The 16,041-nt window shown below is 46.1% G+C and overlaps 1 protein-coding gene across 1 annotated transcript in view; it reads left to right on the top strand.

Moving 5' to 3' along the window:
* The window catches only part of kif6 (kinesin family member 6), a gene marked incomplete at its 3' end in the record, with an annotated part of 86,105 nt that overhangs the window by 29,110 nt on the left and 40,954 nt on the right, over nt 1-16,041 (top strand). Inside the window, exons 11-13 of the mRNA XM_083924528.1 lie at nt 1,062-1,167; nt 5,525-5,669; nt 12,216-12,413. Coding sequence (XP_083780654.1) covers nt 1,062-1,167; nt 5,525-5,669; nt 12,216-12,413 — 449 coding nt within the window. The remainder of the gene's footprint in view (nt 1-1,061; nt 1,168-5,524; nt 5,670-12,215; nt 12,414-16,041) is intronic.

Here is a 16,041-nt window from a genome sequence, read left to right as displayed (position 1 = left end):
GTCGTGCCTACGTGGGATCGGTCTGGACGGTTGCCTGTTGGTCTTTTCCAGTCGCTGGTTCCAGAGCTTGAAGAACCAATGTTTGGACTATGATCCAGGGATAGTTTATCAACAGACGGGCCCGGTGGAGCTGGAACACACGTTTGAGTAAATAGTTTTCTTTGACCAGACCCACATTTTTAAACATTAGAAGCGCTCCTCAGATATAAATATTCACAGTTTGAGTGCGTGTTGTGCCTGTGCTGGAGGTGTGATGGAGAGAGTTTGTGACATGGAATGTGGCATTGAAGTGATTAAAGGGATACTTCACCTTTAAAATGACAATTTGTGCATCAGTTACTTACCGAGGGCCATAAAACTCCCATGGTGAACAGTGAATCTTAAGACGTACTAAATCCTTGATGCATTGAGGTATTAAACTATATCAAAACATCTGTTAAAAACACAACTTACACACCTCGTGCAGTGTAATCCCAGTGTCATTTATCCATTCATGTGGTCCGTTCTGATCGAGCTCACCACTGGGTTCGGCACACGTTCATGGTCTGAAAGGCTCATTCCTCTATTACACTATAACCTTAGCTGTGCTTGTTCCTACTATTCTGCTGTATTAACCGCCATAACACATAAGTCATATTCACATTACTATAGATATTATTATAGTTACTGCAAGTGTCTCTCTCTCTGTCCATCTGTCCGTCTTTTCTCTCTCTCTCTCTCCTTCTCTTCCTCTCTCCGGTGCAGACAGATGTGCGTCCTCCACAGAGCTGGGTCTGTCTGACGTTCCTGTCTGTTATAGTGAAGGTTTTCAACGCCACCGTACTCTACGGGGGAATTGTTGGGTCTCTGTAAATCATAAATAAGTCATAGAGTGTGGTCTTTACCTACTCTGTAAAGTGTCCTGAGATAATGTCTGTTAGGATTTGGCACTATGAATAAAATTGAATTGAATTGAATTGGATTGATTCTCCGTTCACCTTGGAGACATGCGACAAAAACTCAAAGTAACCCTTGGTAGGTTATTTGAAAGTATCTGCGTGTGTGTGTTTCCGTGTGTTCAGGTTGGAGGAGTTAGTCAAGGCCTTTGTGGACGACACTGATCCAGAGACGACGCTGTCATTGGGACCAGACATGAGAAAAATCCAGCTCTGTTTCTCCCTCCTGAAGGTAACAAACTGTATTTACAGGAGTCTCTGCGTGCACAGTTTCACGCGTCTCGCTGTATAAACCCCAATCTGTGTCTCTCCCCTCCATCTATCCATCGTTTCATAGTGTTTGTTTTTCCCCGTCCATGACCTCACCGTGCTAGTGTGGCAGCAAAGGATATGTTTGGTTCACTTTGCTGTTCACTGGAATGAACTGTTTGTTAGTGTTGAGGTTCATCTTCACTTTATCAGACAAAGAGTGAGATCACCTTTGATCGGTGAGGTGTTTCTGCATCCATCACCAGCTGACCAATCAGCTCCTCTACAAAGCTCCCTCTACTCTTATCTGCCAGGAAATACCCCCTTTTTAAATTAGCTTATTTATTTATTTTTATTTATTAACCTTTATGCATACAGGTCAAATCTCATTGAGACCCAGGGTCTCATTTGCAAGAGAGACCTGTTCAGGTCGACAGCAGCAAAACACAAAGTTACAGACTAACTGAACACACAGGAGACACAACACACAACACACAACACACAACACAAACAGTGAAACAGTACAAACTGCAAAGGGCAAACAACAAGTTAAGTACAAGTTAAGTTATGTACAAGTGCAGACCCCCACAGACTGTCTCAACAGCCTTCCTACGAGCAGTTTGAAGTCCCCTAAAGAAGTAAAGCTGGACAGCTTCAGCCTCTGCTGGGGGGGAGCTGGAGCCGATCCCAGCTGACATCAGGCGTGAGGCGGGGTCCACCCTGGACAGGACGCCAGTCTATCACAGGACACATAGAGACGAACAGAGACAGACAACCATTCACACCTACGGGTGATTTAGAGTCATCAATGAACCGAACACCTGCACGTCTTTGGACTGACGTAAAATATATTCTGGTACCAGATTCTCAAACATGTGTGTTGCACCTTCTGAATCATCCACCCATTAAAAGAAACAAGGAGTTTGAAGCCGTCACCTTGGGACCTCGGGCTGTCTTCAGGACTTTTTTTAAAAACTACTTTCTGATATTTTATAGAGAAAAAAAGGTTGTATTTGATAATGAAAGCACTCGTAGTTGTTGAAAGTAAGCTCATGAATGGGTCTTAAGTATATTTTCATGTACCCATCATTATAAAATAGGTGGGGTTCAGACAGCATATAAACAGTACAGTGTGTGTGTTATATTAACGGCTTATTTTTTAAATTCCTAGTTGTTATAAAATTTGGTTTTGGGAACGGATACTCGGAGAGGGTTCCCGGTTGGAATCCCGGCTGGGGCCCTTCTGTGTGGAGTTTGCATGTTGTCCCCGTGTCTGCGTGGGTTTTCTCCGGGTTCTCCGGTTTCCTCCCACAGTCCAAAGACGTGCAGGTGTTCGGTTCATTGATGACTCTAAATCACCCGTAGGTGTGAATGGTTGTCTGTCTCTGTTCGTCTCTATGTGTCCTGTGATAGACTGGCGTCCTGTCCAGGGTGGACCCCGCCTCACGCCCAATGTCAGCTGGGATCGGCTCCAGCCCCCCACCCCCCCGCGACCCCGACAGGGACAAGAGGCTGAAGATGAATGAATGAATACTAATACTCGGAGTGAAGTGACCACCTGGAGAACATGTTTCAAATAATGTCATCTGAGTGTTTCTTCAGTACTTTCTATTTTTTTTATCTGGGCATCGTTTTGGTTTTGGCTCTTTGCCTAATCCACAGTAGATTCATCATGCACACTGCTGTGGAAAGAGTTTGCAAACAGATTGTAGTTGTTTGCCAAATGTTGGCAGGAAACATACATTCTTAAGGGTTTTGTTTTGGAGAAAGTCAGATCGGTTATAGACTGCATTCAACATTTCTCAAACAGCAGCTGACGGCCCACCGCTGCTTAATGAGCGCAGGGAAAACACTGTGGTGCTCACACCGGTCCTGCTCCTCCGGGGTTGGTTGGAGTTGGAGCAGCCACCAGAAGCTCTTCCAGATCCCACTTCAATGTCTGTTTACCTCCCTTTCAGTTTGTTATGATCCACTAACTCTATCTCCTGTTCAGTTTACATTCCTCTGAGCATCACCCCGGTCGCACTCCGCTGATCCTGCAGGCATTTGGATCTGCTTTAAATGTGATTTCTGTCTCCTTTGTTCTCTTTCATGCTCAACACGCTTACTGTCCTTGTTTTGGGGTGATGTTCCAGCACTGTGCAGGTTTATCTTCCCAGCATCGTGAGCTTAGATGTGTAGTTTGAAAAAGAAGAAGAAGAAGAAGAATTCCTTTATTTGAGGGAAATTCAATTTTCACTCTATTATTATTCATGTTACACACACAGGCCCGAGATACACACACATGCACAGACAGGACCTATATACATGCAATTAATGGAGAGATGTCAGAGCGAGGGGGCTGCCAGTGACCGGCACCCCGAGCAGTTGGGGGTTCAGTGCCTTGGCAGTGCCCAGGAGATGAACTGACACCTCTCCAGCCACCAGTCCACGCTCCATTCATAGTCCACACAGGGACTCGAACCAGCAACCTTCCGGTTCCCAGCCAAGTCACCAATGTCATTTAAGAAATTGACCTCAGTCAATTAGCACTGTCTGAAGATCGTCACACCGCACTGATAGCAAGAACTTGCCTAAAGTCCACTATCTTCTTCAGGAAGCCTGTGAATATTCTCACATGTCCAGGTCATCATTACCAGGCTGGTCCTGGTCCTGTCCCAGCCTGGTCCTGGTCCTGGTCCTGGTCCAGTCCCAGCCTGGTCCTGGTCCAGTCCCAGCCTGGTCCTGGCCCTGGTCAGATACGTACATGAGCTGATGAAGCCTCTTGGATGAGAGGTGAAACGTCTTCCTGACAAAGAACCAAGTCCAGTTGCTTTGGACTGAAATTGCTTTGCGGGTATCTTCTTCAGCGTGCTCTCTTGCAGTGTCTGTCCCTAAAACCAGCCTCATCCCCCTCTACAACTTTCTCTTCTCCTGTGGAAAAAAAACCCCAGGCCTTTAACATGTTTCCCACCTGTCTTTAAACCTGGAGTCTCATTGAAATGTTAAAGTTATATCACAGAGAGGGAAAAGAGGGGAATTTAATGAACCTTTAGGGAATATCACAGAATTTAGAAGAACAGCACTTCCCCAGGATGATACCACCATGTGTTTCCCAGCTTGTTGACGTTCATGTTGTTTATTCTGAATATGTTTTTGTCAACAGCGAACACAAGTGTAGTGCTAGGCCATGGAAATTTTGTCTGAAAATGCACATAAACATGAATCCAACATATTACTTGCTAAGATAAATCGACCCATTTGTGAAAATCATGTACACAACATTGGCCTATAGGTAAGTTAGCCATCCACAGACACAGTTAAGCTGTATCTATGTATGTTTAACATTAATACATCATGTTTAAATATAAAGGGTAGCCCTAAAAAGGTGTGTGTAGGCTTTAGGTTACCCTACATGTCATCGTACGCCCAGTTTAATATGCAACTCCCTGCTCTGTCTCTCTTCCAGCTAACAGGTCCTTGGCCTAAAAACATTTATTAAGCTACAAATAATGATCTTAAGTGTCTTTTTAAACCAACTTACTGGCATTGAAATCATGAAAAGTCAGAGAGAAGTTATGGATTTCTTTAGTTTTAAGGTATAAATTGCATATTTGTGACTTTAACAACATCATTCGATGGAACGCTTTTCTCAACAACCACATTATGTAATGAGAAAATATATATTTCCATTTCCCCCCCTTAGTTTTAAGGCTGTGTTGAAGACGTCCTTAAAACTAAGGACGTGTTCAACTCAGACCCACCTCCGCGGTTCTTCCCTTCAGTGATCGGAGCAGAGTTAAGCCAAAGGTCGGCAGATGTCAGTGTTTCAGGGTCGGTAACGCCGGTGTCAGCGCCCTCGGCCTGGGGTGAGTTACGCCCTTGAGAACAGGCGAGAATGCGAACAATTACAACGCTTAAAGCGGTTAAAACAGATCACAGAACAGCTGGGAACAAAGCCTCCATAAACCCTAACAGGGTACTGACCTGAGAAGACAGCAGTTTGGGGTAGGAACGCGCTTCATGGTCCGCGCCAATCGCTCAGCAGCACACCTGCACGCAGGGCCGCAAGGGCCAATGGCGACGCTCTTCCTCGACGTTGTCAAGTATTGGCAACTGCTTCTCCCCTATTTGGAAATATTAAACATGCAGAAATACTTATTTACACAAAGAAACGTTCAGATGAAGATGAAACTAAAATTGTTATAAAATACTTCCCCAAAATTTTATTGAAAACTCAGTGGGCCTATTTCTTGTTCTATGATATAGTTCAATTCAACCCCCGGCCCAAAATAGGAAAAATAAGCCATTCCCTTAACATCCATTAAAGATCAACGATCTCTTTCCTGTTTTTTGTACAGAAGCTGATCTTGGACAAAGAAGGTGGAGGACATGAGCACGAGCATGAGCATGAGCATGAGCGGGTGTCACCAGCCTTAATTCAAGACTGTTCAGCAGAAGTGACCAGATTAAAGGAGATGATGACGCAGCGTGATAACGAGATCAGTATCCTTTGACGTGGGGCAGCCATCTTAGATTTCTTTTTATGTTGTTGTAGATAACCCGTGTAACAAAAATAGCAAATGTGTGTGGTTACATTTGATCACTCTCTGTTTCTAGCAGGAGATATTTCGCTATGGCTTAGATCAGGGCTGCCCAGTCCTGCTCCTGGAGGACCACTATCCTGCATGTTTTTATGTTTTCTCCCGTTCTAACACACCTGAGTCTGTCGTGTTTTGTTTCAACGGAGGGTTTGGACCCGGAAATCGTATTTTGAAAGGGTGATACGTCCGACCGAACAGCCGGATAGGCAGCGTCCCACAGATGAAGAGTGTGAGCTGAAGCCATAGTAATGAGAAGGCGAGAAAGGGGCAGCAACAGCCCGTTTCCTGGCAGTAAAGGAAAAACAGGTTTTCCTCCTAAAAAAATGGTAAATGGACTTGTACTTATAAAGCGCCCTTCTAGTCTTCTGACTACTCAAGGCGCTTTCACAGTGTTTGTCACATTCACAGTGATGGCAGTGGACACCTTCAGACCATCTAATCTAATCATTCACACCACATTTACACACCCATGTGCAGCACGAGGAGCAATTCAGGGTTCAGTGTCTTGCTCAAGGACACTTCGACATGTGGACCGGGGGAGGTGGGGATCGTACCGCCAATATCTCGAATGTAGGACGATCCACTCTTCCACAAAGAAGCCCAATTTTAATTTCTTTAAAAGAGTATCAGTACAGCATTTGAAAGAAAGGCGCACAATCTCAAAAGGGGTACCGCGTGAGTACAGGCAGGGTCGAACGTCTGGAACCTTCTTTATGTTAGAATAAAACATGGTGGATTTTGCATTTAACATTCGTCTGATGTGAATTGAGTGAAGTCGGTTTCGGCTCTAAATGTGTCTGCGTCCAGCCTCACAATTCAACCTCACTTACTGTTGATAGTCACATGTTCATTAGCAGAAAGGTATGAAGTAAATCTGCCTGCGTTCTGCTCGCTCGGATTACAGCACTTCTACAATCACATAACTTCTGAACCGTAAGTAATCTTGTCTTCATCACCAGTGCCCCAAAACACACAGGAAATGTTGTTTTAATGCGTATGTTCAGATAGATCTCCGTCTAATGACTGCCGTTCGTCATGATTACTATTAATCATAATTATGGTATTTGCATTTGAGTATGATATTTCTAATAGCTTTATGGGATTACTCTTCCCTCGGCCCCTCTCGCTGCGGCTTGTCATTAGATCACGGCACATTAGTCGGAAAATTGAGACGTCTGCTTGATTATTTAGCCGCAAAAACCTCAGCGCTCCAACGTAAATAGAATATTATCATGCGGATATTTCACCGTAGTATTTCTTGGACCCAGTGTGTGTAATGTGAAAACATCTCCTCTTTGTAGATTTTCCCTCTCAAAGTATCAAACGCTGGCTTCCACATGATGCAAATGTAATTGCCTAAATTGGTATCGTGCGTGTTTAAAAGCACATATTGGGGCCAGTAACACACACACTCTGCTGCTGACCGTATTGCCCTCGTGTTCCTTCATCGTGACGTTTGTATATAAAGTTGCAGTAGCCTAAACTGTCAATCCCTCAGTCAGGGTGGTCTGTCTGCAGCGTGTAACACGATCGTTGGGGTTGACCAACCCTGCAGGGGTGACATCATTTCCAGCCAGAGCCCTAATGACTATCTACATTCAGAGCTTTTCTACAACTTAAGCTTGCATCTGCTAACTAATCAACGTGCTTTCTGTGTCTGTGTGGCTGTCTCACCCCCTCTCTCTAACTGTGCCTGGAAGCCCGACTTACGATGAGTCCTCAAGGGGTTAATTATGGCAGATGTTCCTGTAAATCAAAAGGTTGTGTATCTACCCATTGCCCCTGTGTGTTCCTATGCATGGGAGTGGGGCACCTAGTAATGCTTAGTTGACTCTGCTAGAGGTATGCCACATGCACCACTAGCATGATGATAGAACAACAAGGAGGACTAACAAACACTGCTGACGTTAGATAGCAACATCGCAAATGCTTTCGTAAAGCAAGTTTGCACATGTACGAGCACGAGCGTGCGCACGTGTATGAGAATGAGCACGAGGCCTACGGCGGTTCTGAGGTCATTTCCTGTGCGCCTGTTGGGACGTAGAAAAAAAGAAGGAGGGACCATGCGCGGACATTTCAAACAATGGCGGCGAAAGGTTCACGTTGGTGTGATGCGGAGGTGGAGTGTTTACTGCAGATTTGGTCGATGAAAAGATTCAAAAACAGTCGACAAGACGCACAAAAACTCTGAGGTCTACGGAAAGATCTGGAAACAAAGCCACGCATCGCCATGACGTCATCAATGCGTGTGACGTGTTACGGCGTGATGACGTATAGGCAGCAAGAAGCATTCTCCGAGGCCCAGGTAGTGTGAGTACAAATGGGCCTGGAGGGGGGGACAAGGACCCTAAAGCACGGGGCACGGGACACCTTTCGTATTTCAGGTCAGGGTTATAACACTGATTTAGGAACTGATCATCTGTAATGGCTTTTTTTACGAAACCAAGTCCAAACTGCTCATCGACATGGTTACCAAACAGTTAACATCTGCAGGTTAAGAAGTTTCTGTAATGCTGCCTCAGATCCTCTGAAGACCACTCGTCAAGCATACACACCTCCCGATCGATCCCTATCTTCCAGGTAGCCAGTGAAAATAACTTGCAGATGCTTGAACCTGGCTTCAAATCGGTAGTTCATCACAGTAAACATCATCTCTATTCCTTTATTGTTGGTTACTGTGTGTTGCAAGACCTGGAACTGTTCATAAAAATACATTTAAGAGTCTGTAACCCAACAGCATCACATTCAAGCGGTATCTTGTTAAAAATAGCATCTGAAGGGGAAATAATAAGCTCACTTATTTTTAAAATAACATTTATTTGTTAAACAGATTTTAACTGAGCACCGGGCTCTTGTTCTCGCTCTCATAGATGTAAATATCGTCTCCTGGCAGTGATCCAGGGGGACATATATTACTGCTTTAACTAGCAGGATGTGCCGTTTTATTGTCTCTTGGCTCACGTGTGCAGTCGGACGTATCCAAAAAAAGATTTGGCTAACGCTAAATCATAATTGCAGCAGTGATATGGCACAGAAGTTACCTCACGATGTGTTTACTGCATTGGCGAGGGTTTCTTGGATTCCCTTAACGACTCTAAAGCCATTGTTCAGGATGATTTCTTACATCAGGACATTAGTGCTCCTCCAAATTCCACTCAAAGTAATGTCTTACGAGTTATTGCTCAAGTACTCCAGTCTCCCCTACTTCTACTGACTCAAACATGCCTGTGTCTCATTGCTGTAATAGCTCCTGTACTGGGTTAGAGATGCTCATCTTCTTATTTTTAGTAACACAAGCAGAACGGCACCAGAGACTTCGGTTAGCCGGTAAACGATGTGGTCACCTGTGATGGATTGGCGCGGACATTTGTCCCAAGACGATGCGTCCTAATGACTTTGTCTTTTTATTCAGAGCCATTGGCAGGTTGACATTTTCTGCTTTACTGGTGAGAGACTATGAAGTTAATAGTAACAGCACCTTGCTTTGGGTCATGACTGAAAGAACGAGGTCGCGGGTCCAAGCGTGTGAAATGTGTTTCCTCAGGAGGGTGGCTGGAGTCTCCCTTAGAGAGAGGGGGAGAAGTTCAGCATCCGTGAGGAACTCGGAGTAGAGCCGATGCTCCTTTGTGTTGAAAGGAGCCAGTTGAGGTGGTTCAGGATCATCTGGTAAGGATGAACCCTGGGCGCCTCCCTAGGGAGGTGTTCCAGGCACGTCCAGCTGGGAGGAGGCCTCGGGGAAGACCCAGGACCAGGTGGAGAGATTAGATCTCCACACTGGCCTGGGAACGCCTCAGGATCCCCCAGTTAGAGCTGGTTAATGTGGCCCGGGAAAGGGAAGTTTGGGGTCCCCTGCTAAAGCTGCCGCCCCCCCCGACCCCACCCCGGATAAGAGGCTGAAGAGGAGATGAGATAAAGGCCAATTGCGATCATTTGATTTTGCAACAGCTGTGATTTACGATATTGGAGAGAGAATGATCATCTGTCAGTCATTATTCTCGTTTTCATTGGAAAATATAATTCTCGTGATGTCGTTTATGTGAAGTTCTGCACCAAAGGACTTCTTACTTACTTTGTCAGAGAGTTGTGGGCCAGGACGTCTCTGCAGCACCACAGCACCGGACTCAGAACAGCCCTTTTGCTGTTTTACATTTAAATCAGTTTTGGTCATTTGTCTCGGAAACACTATAGAGCAGGGGTGTCAAACATATGGCCCAAGGGATGACTTTGCAAAGTTTAAAAATTAGCAACGCATCACAATTATTCAATAAAGTGCTGGAGCTTTCGGAGTTCTTCTGCTGTTAGGTCGACTCATCTTTATGAGGATGGACGCACTAAACCAAACCACGGCCTCTGATCGATTCCTAACCAAGTGGTTTCCATGCCGAACCCTAACGTCCCCTTTTGTCGGCTAACGTCGGCCATGTGACGGCGCTCTTGGTGCAGACACCAATAATAAGCACGCTAAAGCTATGATCAGGCCCAAGATCAGGCCCGACCCGGCAGGAACCGGCTGTCCAAACCCAACTCCAGCCCGAACCACGGCAGCAGTTTTGGGCCCAAACTCAATACTCACTGTATACAGACAACATAACGTCTGCTGTATTGGACAGCGTAATAAAGAGTGACAAGAAAGATGAGAAGGAGCGATGGAACGCACATCATGAGCTGACGTTGACCACATTTTGAGTGCACGGCATGTGCAGCGGCCCCGCAGATCTAACGTGCAACCCTGAAGAGACATATTCATCCTATAGTAGAAGTCTATAGTAGTGTTCAGCATAAATGAAGGTTTCAGATGCCAGAGATCTCAATAATGGAAAAACCTGGCGAACAGCAGTCTGGAGTAATGACTTGTGTGCAACAATGACATAGGACCCGCAGAAATGATTTCTCTGTAAAAACTTGGCGTCCGTAGGTCATTTGGAATTTAGTCCAGTTTAGATTTTGGCAGTTTTGGCACGACGTGCGTGGTCGGTTTCATTGGAAACTGTAACGGGAGACTCGGTTCCTTCATGTTATTGTTCCCACTGACATCCCCTTTGTATCGGCTGACAGGAATATGAATTAATGTCTCCGACTCCTTCAAAACTACGTCCATTCATCATCCAAAATAATGACACTCCTTCTGAGCATCCCGAATTATCCGCTGACCACCACAGTTTCAGTCTGGCCACAAGTCCATGTCTGGTAATCTCATGATGGACCCGTGCTTGAAGAACAGACTAATGTGTTGTCTCTAAATCATGGGCTGTGATTAGGCCATCACACACACTTCCATTTATAGTGGAAAACCAGGCACACGGGGCAGGAGCTGGATGAATATTTTACGAGACTGTAATGTTTTATGCATGTAGGTAATGTAAAGGAAGATCCAAACTAAAGGTTAAAGCACACACGTAGAATAACTCTGTTGCCCCTTTACCTGCTGACCCGGGACAAGCCTTGAATCCTTGCTTTCTGTTGACGTCTTAAAAGCAATCTTGGCAACTTTCTGCTAAATCACTTTATCATGTTTTTTCTTGATATCGTTTTCCCAAGTTCATACAATTACAATTTTCCCTCCGTCAGCACTTCTCGTTCACCGGCGTCTCCTTTTTCACCAGTAATGGAAACTCCTGTTCTACAGTTACGGTAGCTCTTCAGGTCACGAAGCATAGCGAGCAGGCGTCAATTTCCTAATCAGATTTGAAAGCGCTGAACGAATCTGCGCTCTGCTGTACGTGTTGTTATGAAAAGATATGTGAGGCCAGCTGAAAGCAGTTTAAGCAGGAGGCGGCTGATTGAACACAGAATAGTGTTTTAGAGTTGGAAGCAAAGTGCAGCACGCGGAACAGAGGAAGCGATTATAGCAAATTGTCCTAACGCATAGAGACGTTGCGTATGAAGGAGTGAAACGTGTCGTGGCAATAAAAATGTGAGCGGCAGCCCTCGCCTTTAAGCCTCCTCATGTAGCCACTCAATTACTGTCTGACACACTCGCACAAGCGCGCTCAGACGCACACTGAGACACTTCTACACTTGGATTCAAGCAGACAAACATACATGCAACCTCATCGGTGCGAGACGTTTTAGTGAATTCTTGGTAGAGTATCTGCGGCCTCTCTGGCTCCTCTTCTCTCCGCTGATTCAACCCAGACCGTGACATCTTCCCCGAGCCTGTGAGGTCAGACTCTGAGCACATGTCGGCACTTTGTCATTATTAAAAGCCCACATTGAAGCCTGTTGACGTTAAGAAATCACTATGGACGCTTCCCTTTTACTGTGTACATATATATATACGGTAAGAGCTCTCTACCCTCTCCTCATATCCTAAAATCTGGGTCCCAATGTTTATTTCTACATCACATTATAACACATCAAACACCAGTTTTATACATGCAAATGAGTGAAAGGTCTCTTTTCCCATTCACTGTTTGTCCAAGTAGGGTCCTTAACTCAACGCCTCCAGGTATCTTAGTCAAGATGTTGAAGAAGGAGAAGAAAAGGGCCCAGGATGCTGCTGCTCAGCTCGCTAACGTCACCAATGACCGGAGCCTGGCCTCCCAGAGTGCCCCAAAGCTGTCAACAATGCCACCGTCGAGGGAAGGAAGCACGGACACTGCTGCAGCCGAACATGGAGGACGAGTTATACAGTACATGAAAAAAGGTATGAGGTGTGTTTTAGATAAGGTGCAGCGCTGTGGCATCATTCGGATATGTGCTGCTGCTATTTGCTACTCTGGGAACCAGACGAATCTGCAGAGCACAGCTCCATTTGTTCTGGCACGTACGTCTGGCCCCTCCCCCATTCTGACAGATTTCCAACAACTTCAGATCTGATGGGTCAATTACAACCATTTGTCTCACACACGGTGTGACGTCAGGATGAGTGACAGAGCAGCGTTATGCTTGAGTCTAGCTAGTTACTAAATATATCTGCTGTTCCTCTGTCCAACACAATTTACCCGGCTCATGAAATTCAGATCAAACTGTCAAACTAGGCAGCGCTGATCAAATATGAATCAAGATTCTGTTACTATATTGTCTATTTCTTGTGTTAAAAAGTTGTTAAGAAACACGTTTTAGTGTACTGTTTAGCTGTAGTCAGTAGTTTGTGACCTGGCTGCAGTTTTATGCTTCAGAACGGACCAAGCACCGCCTCAACTAGCATGTGTCACTCAGTGCTATGTCGGTTTTGATTGCTTGTAGTTGTATCTTACTGCAACCAGAGGCCTTTTAGTCTGCAAAGTTACTCAAGAAGACCTCTCCAGATAGCATGTTTAGCTTAAAGACGCCCTATTATGCTAGTTTTCAGGGTCTTATATGTATATTTCGGGTCAACTACAATAGGTTTACATGCTTTGATCTTTAAAATACACATATTTCTCATATTGTCTGTTGGTGCAGCACCCATGCACCTCTTCTGAGATGGTTCCAGGGTTGAGCACCAGCACCTGCCCAGAGCTAAAACTGGGTTCTCATTGACCGAAAAGGGGTCTGTGTGGCAGGCTCTGTCTGAGCCTCTGCCCCCTCACAAACACATATTTCCTTAAACTTACAACAACCTAAGAAGGAAGCCATGCACCAGTCCAGTGCTGCATAACTTGAGCACATTTTCACAGACTCTATGTAACACGACAGTCAGTTTTTCTGACCTAGATTCAAGGACTTTGTAATAAATTACGCACTAAGAGGACGGAGAGGTGATTTCTCCCGATTGGAATGTGGGCAGCTCTCGGTGGTCACGCTGATTTTCAGTGGGCCCGTGAGGCATGACAAATCCTTGATTTCACTGCGCGGAGAGGAGCCCGACATCCCAGAGCTTCCTGCATTGTCTTATTTCTAAACAATGTCATCAGTGGGATTGCGTGCATTAAGGAGTTTCCTTATAGAGGTCATTCAAGAGGCCCAGTGTAATCGTGTCAGTGAAGCAACATTTCACAGCGCCGTACGTTAAACCTGTAATGTGCTGCTGATGAAAAGCTGATGAAGTACTTACTGGAACCTGGAGTAGAGACTAGGGGCCAAGAATGCTGTTGTGTAAACAGAGAGACACTAATCAGCCCTGACCGGGATCACAAACCTGGATCCACTACATCTCAGTTCTGTTTAGAGGCAGCATGTACTGTACATGTACATGACAAATGAAGTATTAAATACCTACGGATATTGACAAGGTTTTGTATTTTATTTTTTGATGGGAATCTTGCAGATATGATGTGATTGAACAAAAACCTGTTTTCTAACTGGCAGCTTACATGTGGTCTTGAACTGAGAGTCATCACATTGTTGTGGTTGATTAAGGGCGCACTCACACTGTCCTTTCCACACCGCGCCCCGTGCTTTAGGGTACTTGTCCCCCCCTCCCTCTCCCCCTGCGCCCCAGCCCCGTTTTTACTCACACTACCTGGGCCTCGGCGAATGCTTCTTGCTGCCTATACGTCATCACGCCGTAACACGTCACACACATTGATGACGTCATGGCGATGCGTGGCTTTGTTTCCAGATCTTTCCGTAGACCTCAGAGTTTTTGTGCGTCTTGTCGACTGTTTTTGAATCTTTTCATCGACCAAATCTGCAGTAAACACTCCACCTCAGCATCACACCAACGTGAACCTTTCACCACCATTGTTTTAAATGTCCGCGCATGGTCCCTCCTTCTTTTTTCTACGTCCCAACAGGCGCACAGGAAATGACCTCAGAACCGTCGTAGGCCTCGTGCTCGTACACGTGCGCGTGCTCGTACACGTGCAAACAGGCTCTACTAAAGCCCACCTCTCTCAGGCGGGCCGTGGATGGCCCGCTGTCCGCAGCGGGTGCACTCACACTGCTCAAACGCACTAGGCTTTGGCTGAAAAATCGGTTTTGGCCCGGTGCGGAGGGACAGTGTGAGTGCGCCCTAAGTTATCTCCCTGTACTCTTCCACGGCATGTCCCCTCAGAGGGTTTGGATCATAATGAAAGAGGAAGGAACAGAGATTTCATTCAGCATTGCCTACTTGATATTTTAGACGTGGACTTGGTTTAGATCTAACGGGGACGCGGAGGTTGCTGAAAATCAAGCCAATCAAGCTCTGAGATGTGCTCCCTAGCCAGCGGCGGCATTTATTTGCCATTTCCTGTTTAATTTTGCTTAAGTGGAGCCTTAAGTGTGATGATAAACCTGAGCCCTTATAACGAGCTCGGTCATAGCCGTCGGGCACAGGGGTATGAGCCAGCAACCCATCACACTGAGGCAGCGCTCCTGTCTGCGCTAACCACAGCTCCCTCATCCTTTTTGACATTTTTGTGTAATGGTGCCCAGTGCGGTAATAAGGCCAGCGGAGAGGTAATTGCAAACAGGGTCTCTGAAAGAAGAGCCTATTAAAAACAAACACATGCTTGAACCGGGTCCAGTCAGAATTAGTGAGCAGATCAGTCATTCATCGAAGGGACAACGAGGAGCGCTGCGATGGGTGGCTGTAATGCTGTGGTTTCTGAAGACTCTGATAAATGATGTGCTGTGTGCATTGGTCTCTCAGAATGGTGCGTTATCTAACATGGAGCAAGCCTGATCATTTGGGTCATCTCACCAGAGGATTCGTTTTCACCTCTTTTCTGTCTCGCCCTGACTTCGTGGGATGTGACGATCTCCATTTGGTTGACCTGTGGCTGTGTGGCATCCGCTGCTCTACAACCACACACTTAGGGCGCACTCCCACTGCCTCCATCCCGCGCCCCGTGCTTTAGGGTCCTTGTCCCCCCCTCCAGGCCCGTCTGTACTCGCACTACCTGGGCCTCTGCGAATGCTTCTTGCTGCCTATACGTCATCACGCCGTAACACGTCACACGCATTGATGACGTCATGGCGATGCGTGGCTTTGTTTCCAGATCTTTCCGTAGACCTCGGAGTTTTTGTGCGTCTTGTCGACTGTTTTTGAATCTTTTCATCGACCAAATCTGCAGTAAACACTCCACCTCCGCATCACACCAACGTGAACCTTTCACCGCCATTGTTTTAAATGTCCGCGCATGGTCCCTCCTTCTTTTTTCTATGTCCCAACAGGCGCACAGGAAATGACTTCAGAACCGCCGTAGGCCTCGTGCTCGTACACGTGCGCACGCTCGTGCTCGTACATGTGCAAACTTGCTTTACAAAAGCCCACCTCTCCCAAACGCTCAGTGGCCGTCAACCGTACCGCAGCTAGGTGCGGTACGGTTGCACTCACACTGGTCAAACGAACTAGACTTTACCCGTGAAACCTGTTTGGGCACGGTACGGATGGACAGTGTGAGTGCGCGCTTAGACAACGGTTG

The sequence above is a fragment of the Echiichthys vipera genome (assembly GCF_963691815.1).
Source record: "Echiichthys vipera genome assembly, chromosome: 12".
Classification (NCBI taxonomy): Eukaryota; Metazoa; Chordata; class Actinopteri; order Perciformes; family Trachinidae; genus Echiichthys; species Echiichthys vipera.
The sequence above is the reverse complement of the archived record's forward strand: the minus strand, read 5'-3'. Positions and strand labels throughout refer to the sequence as shown.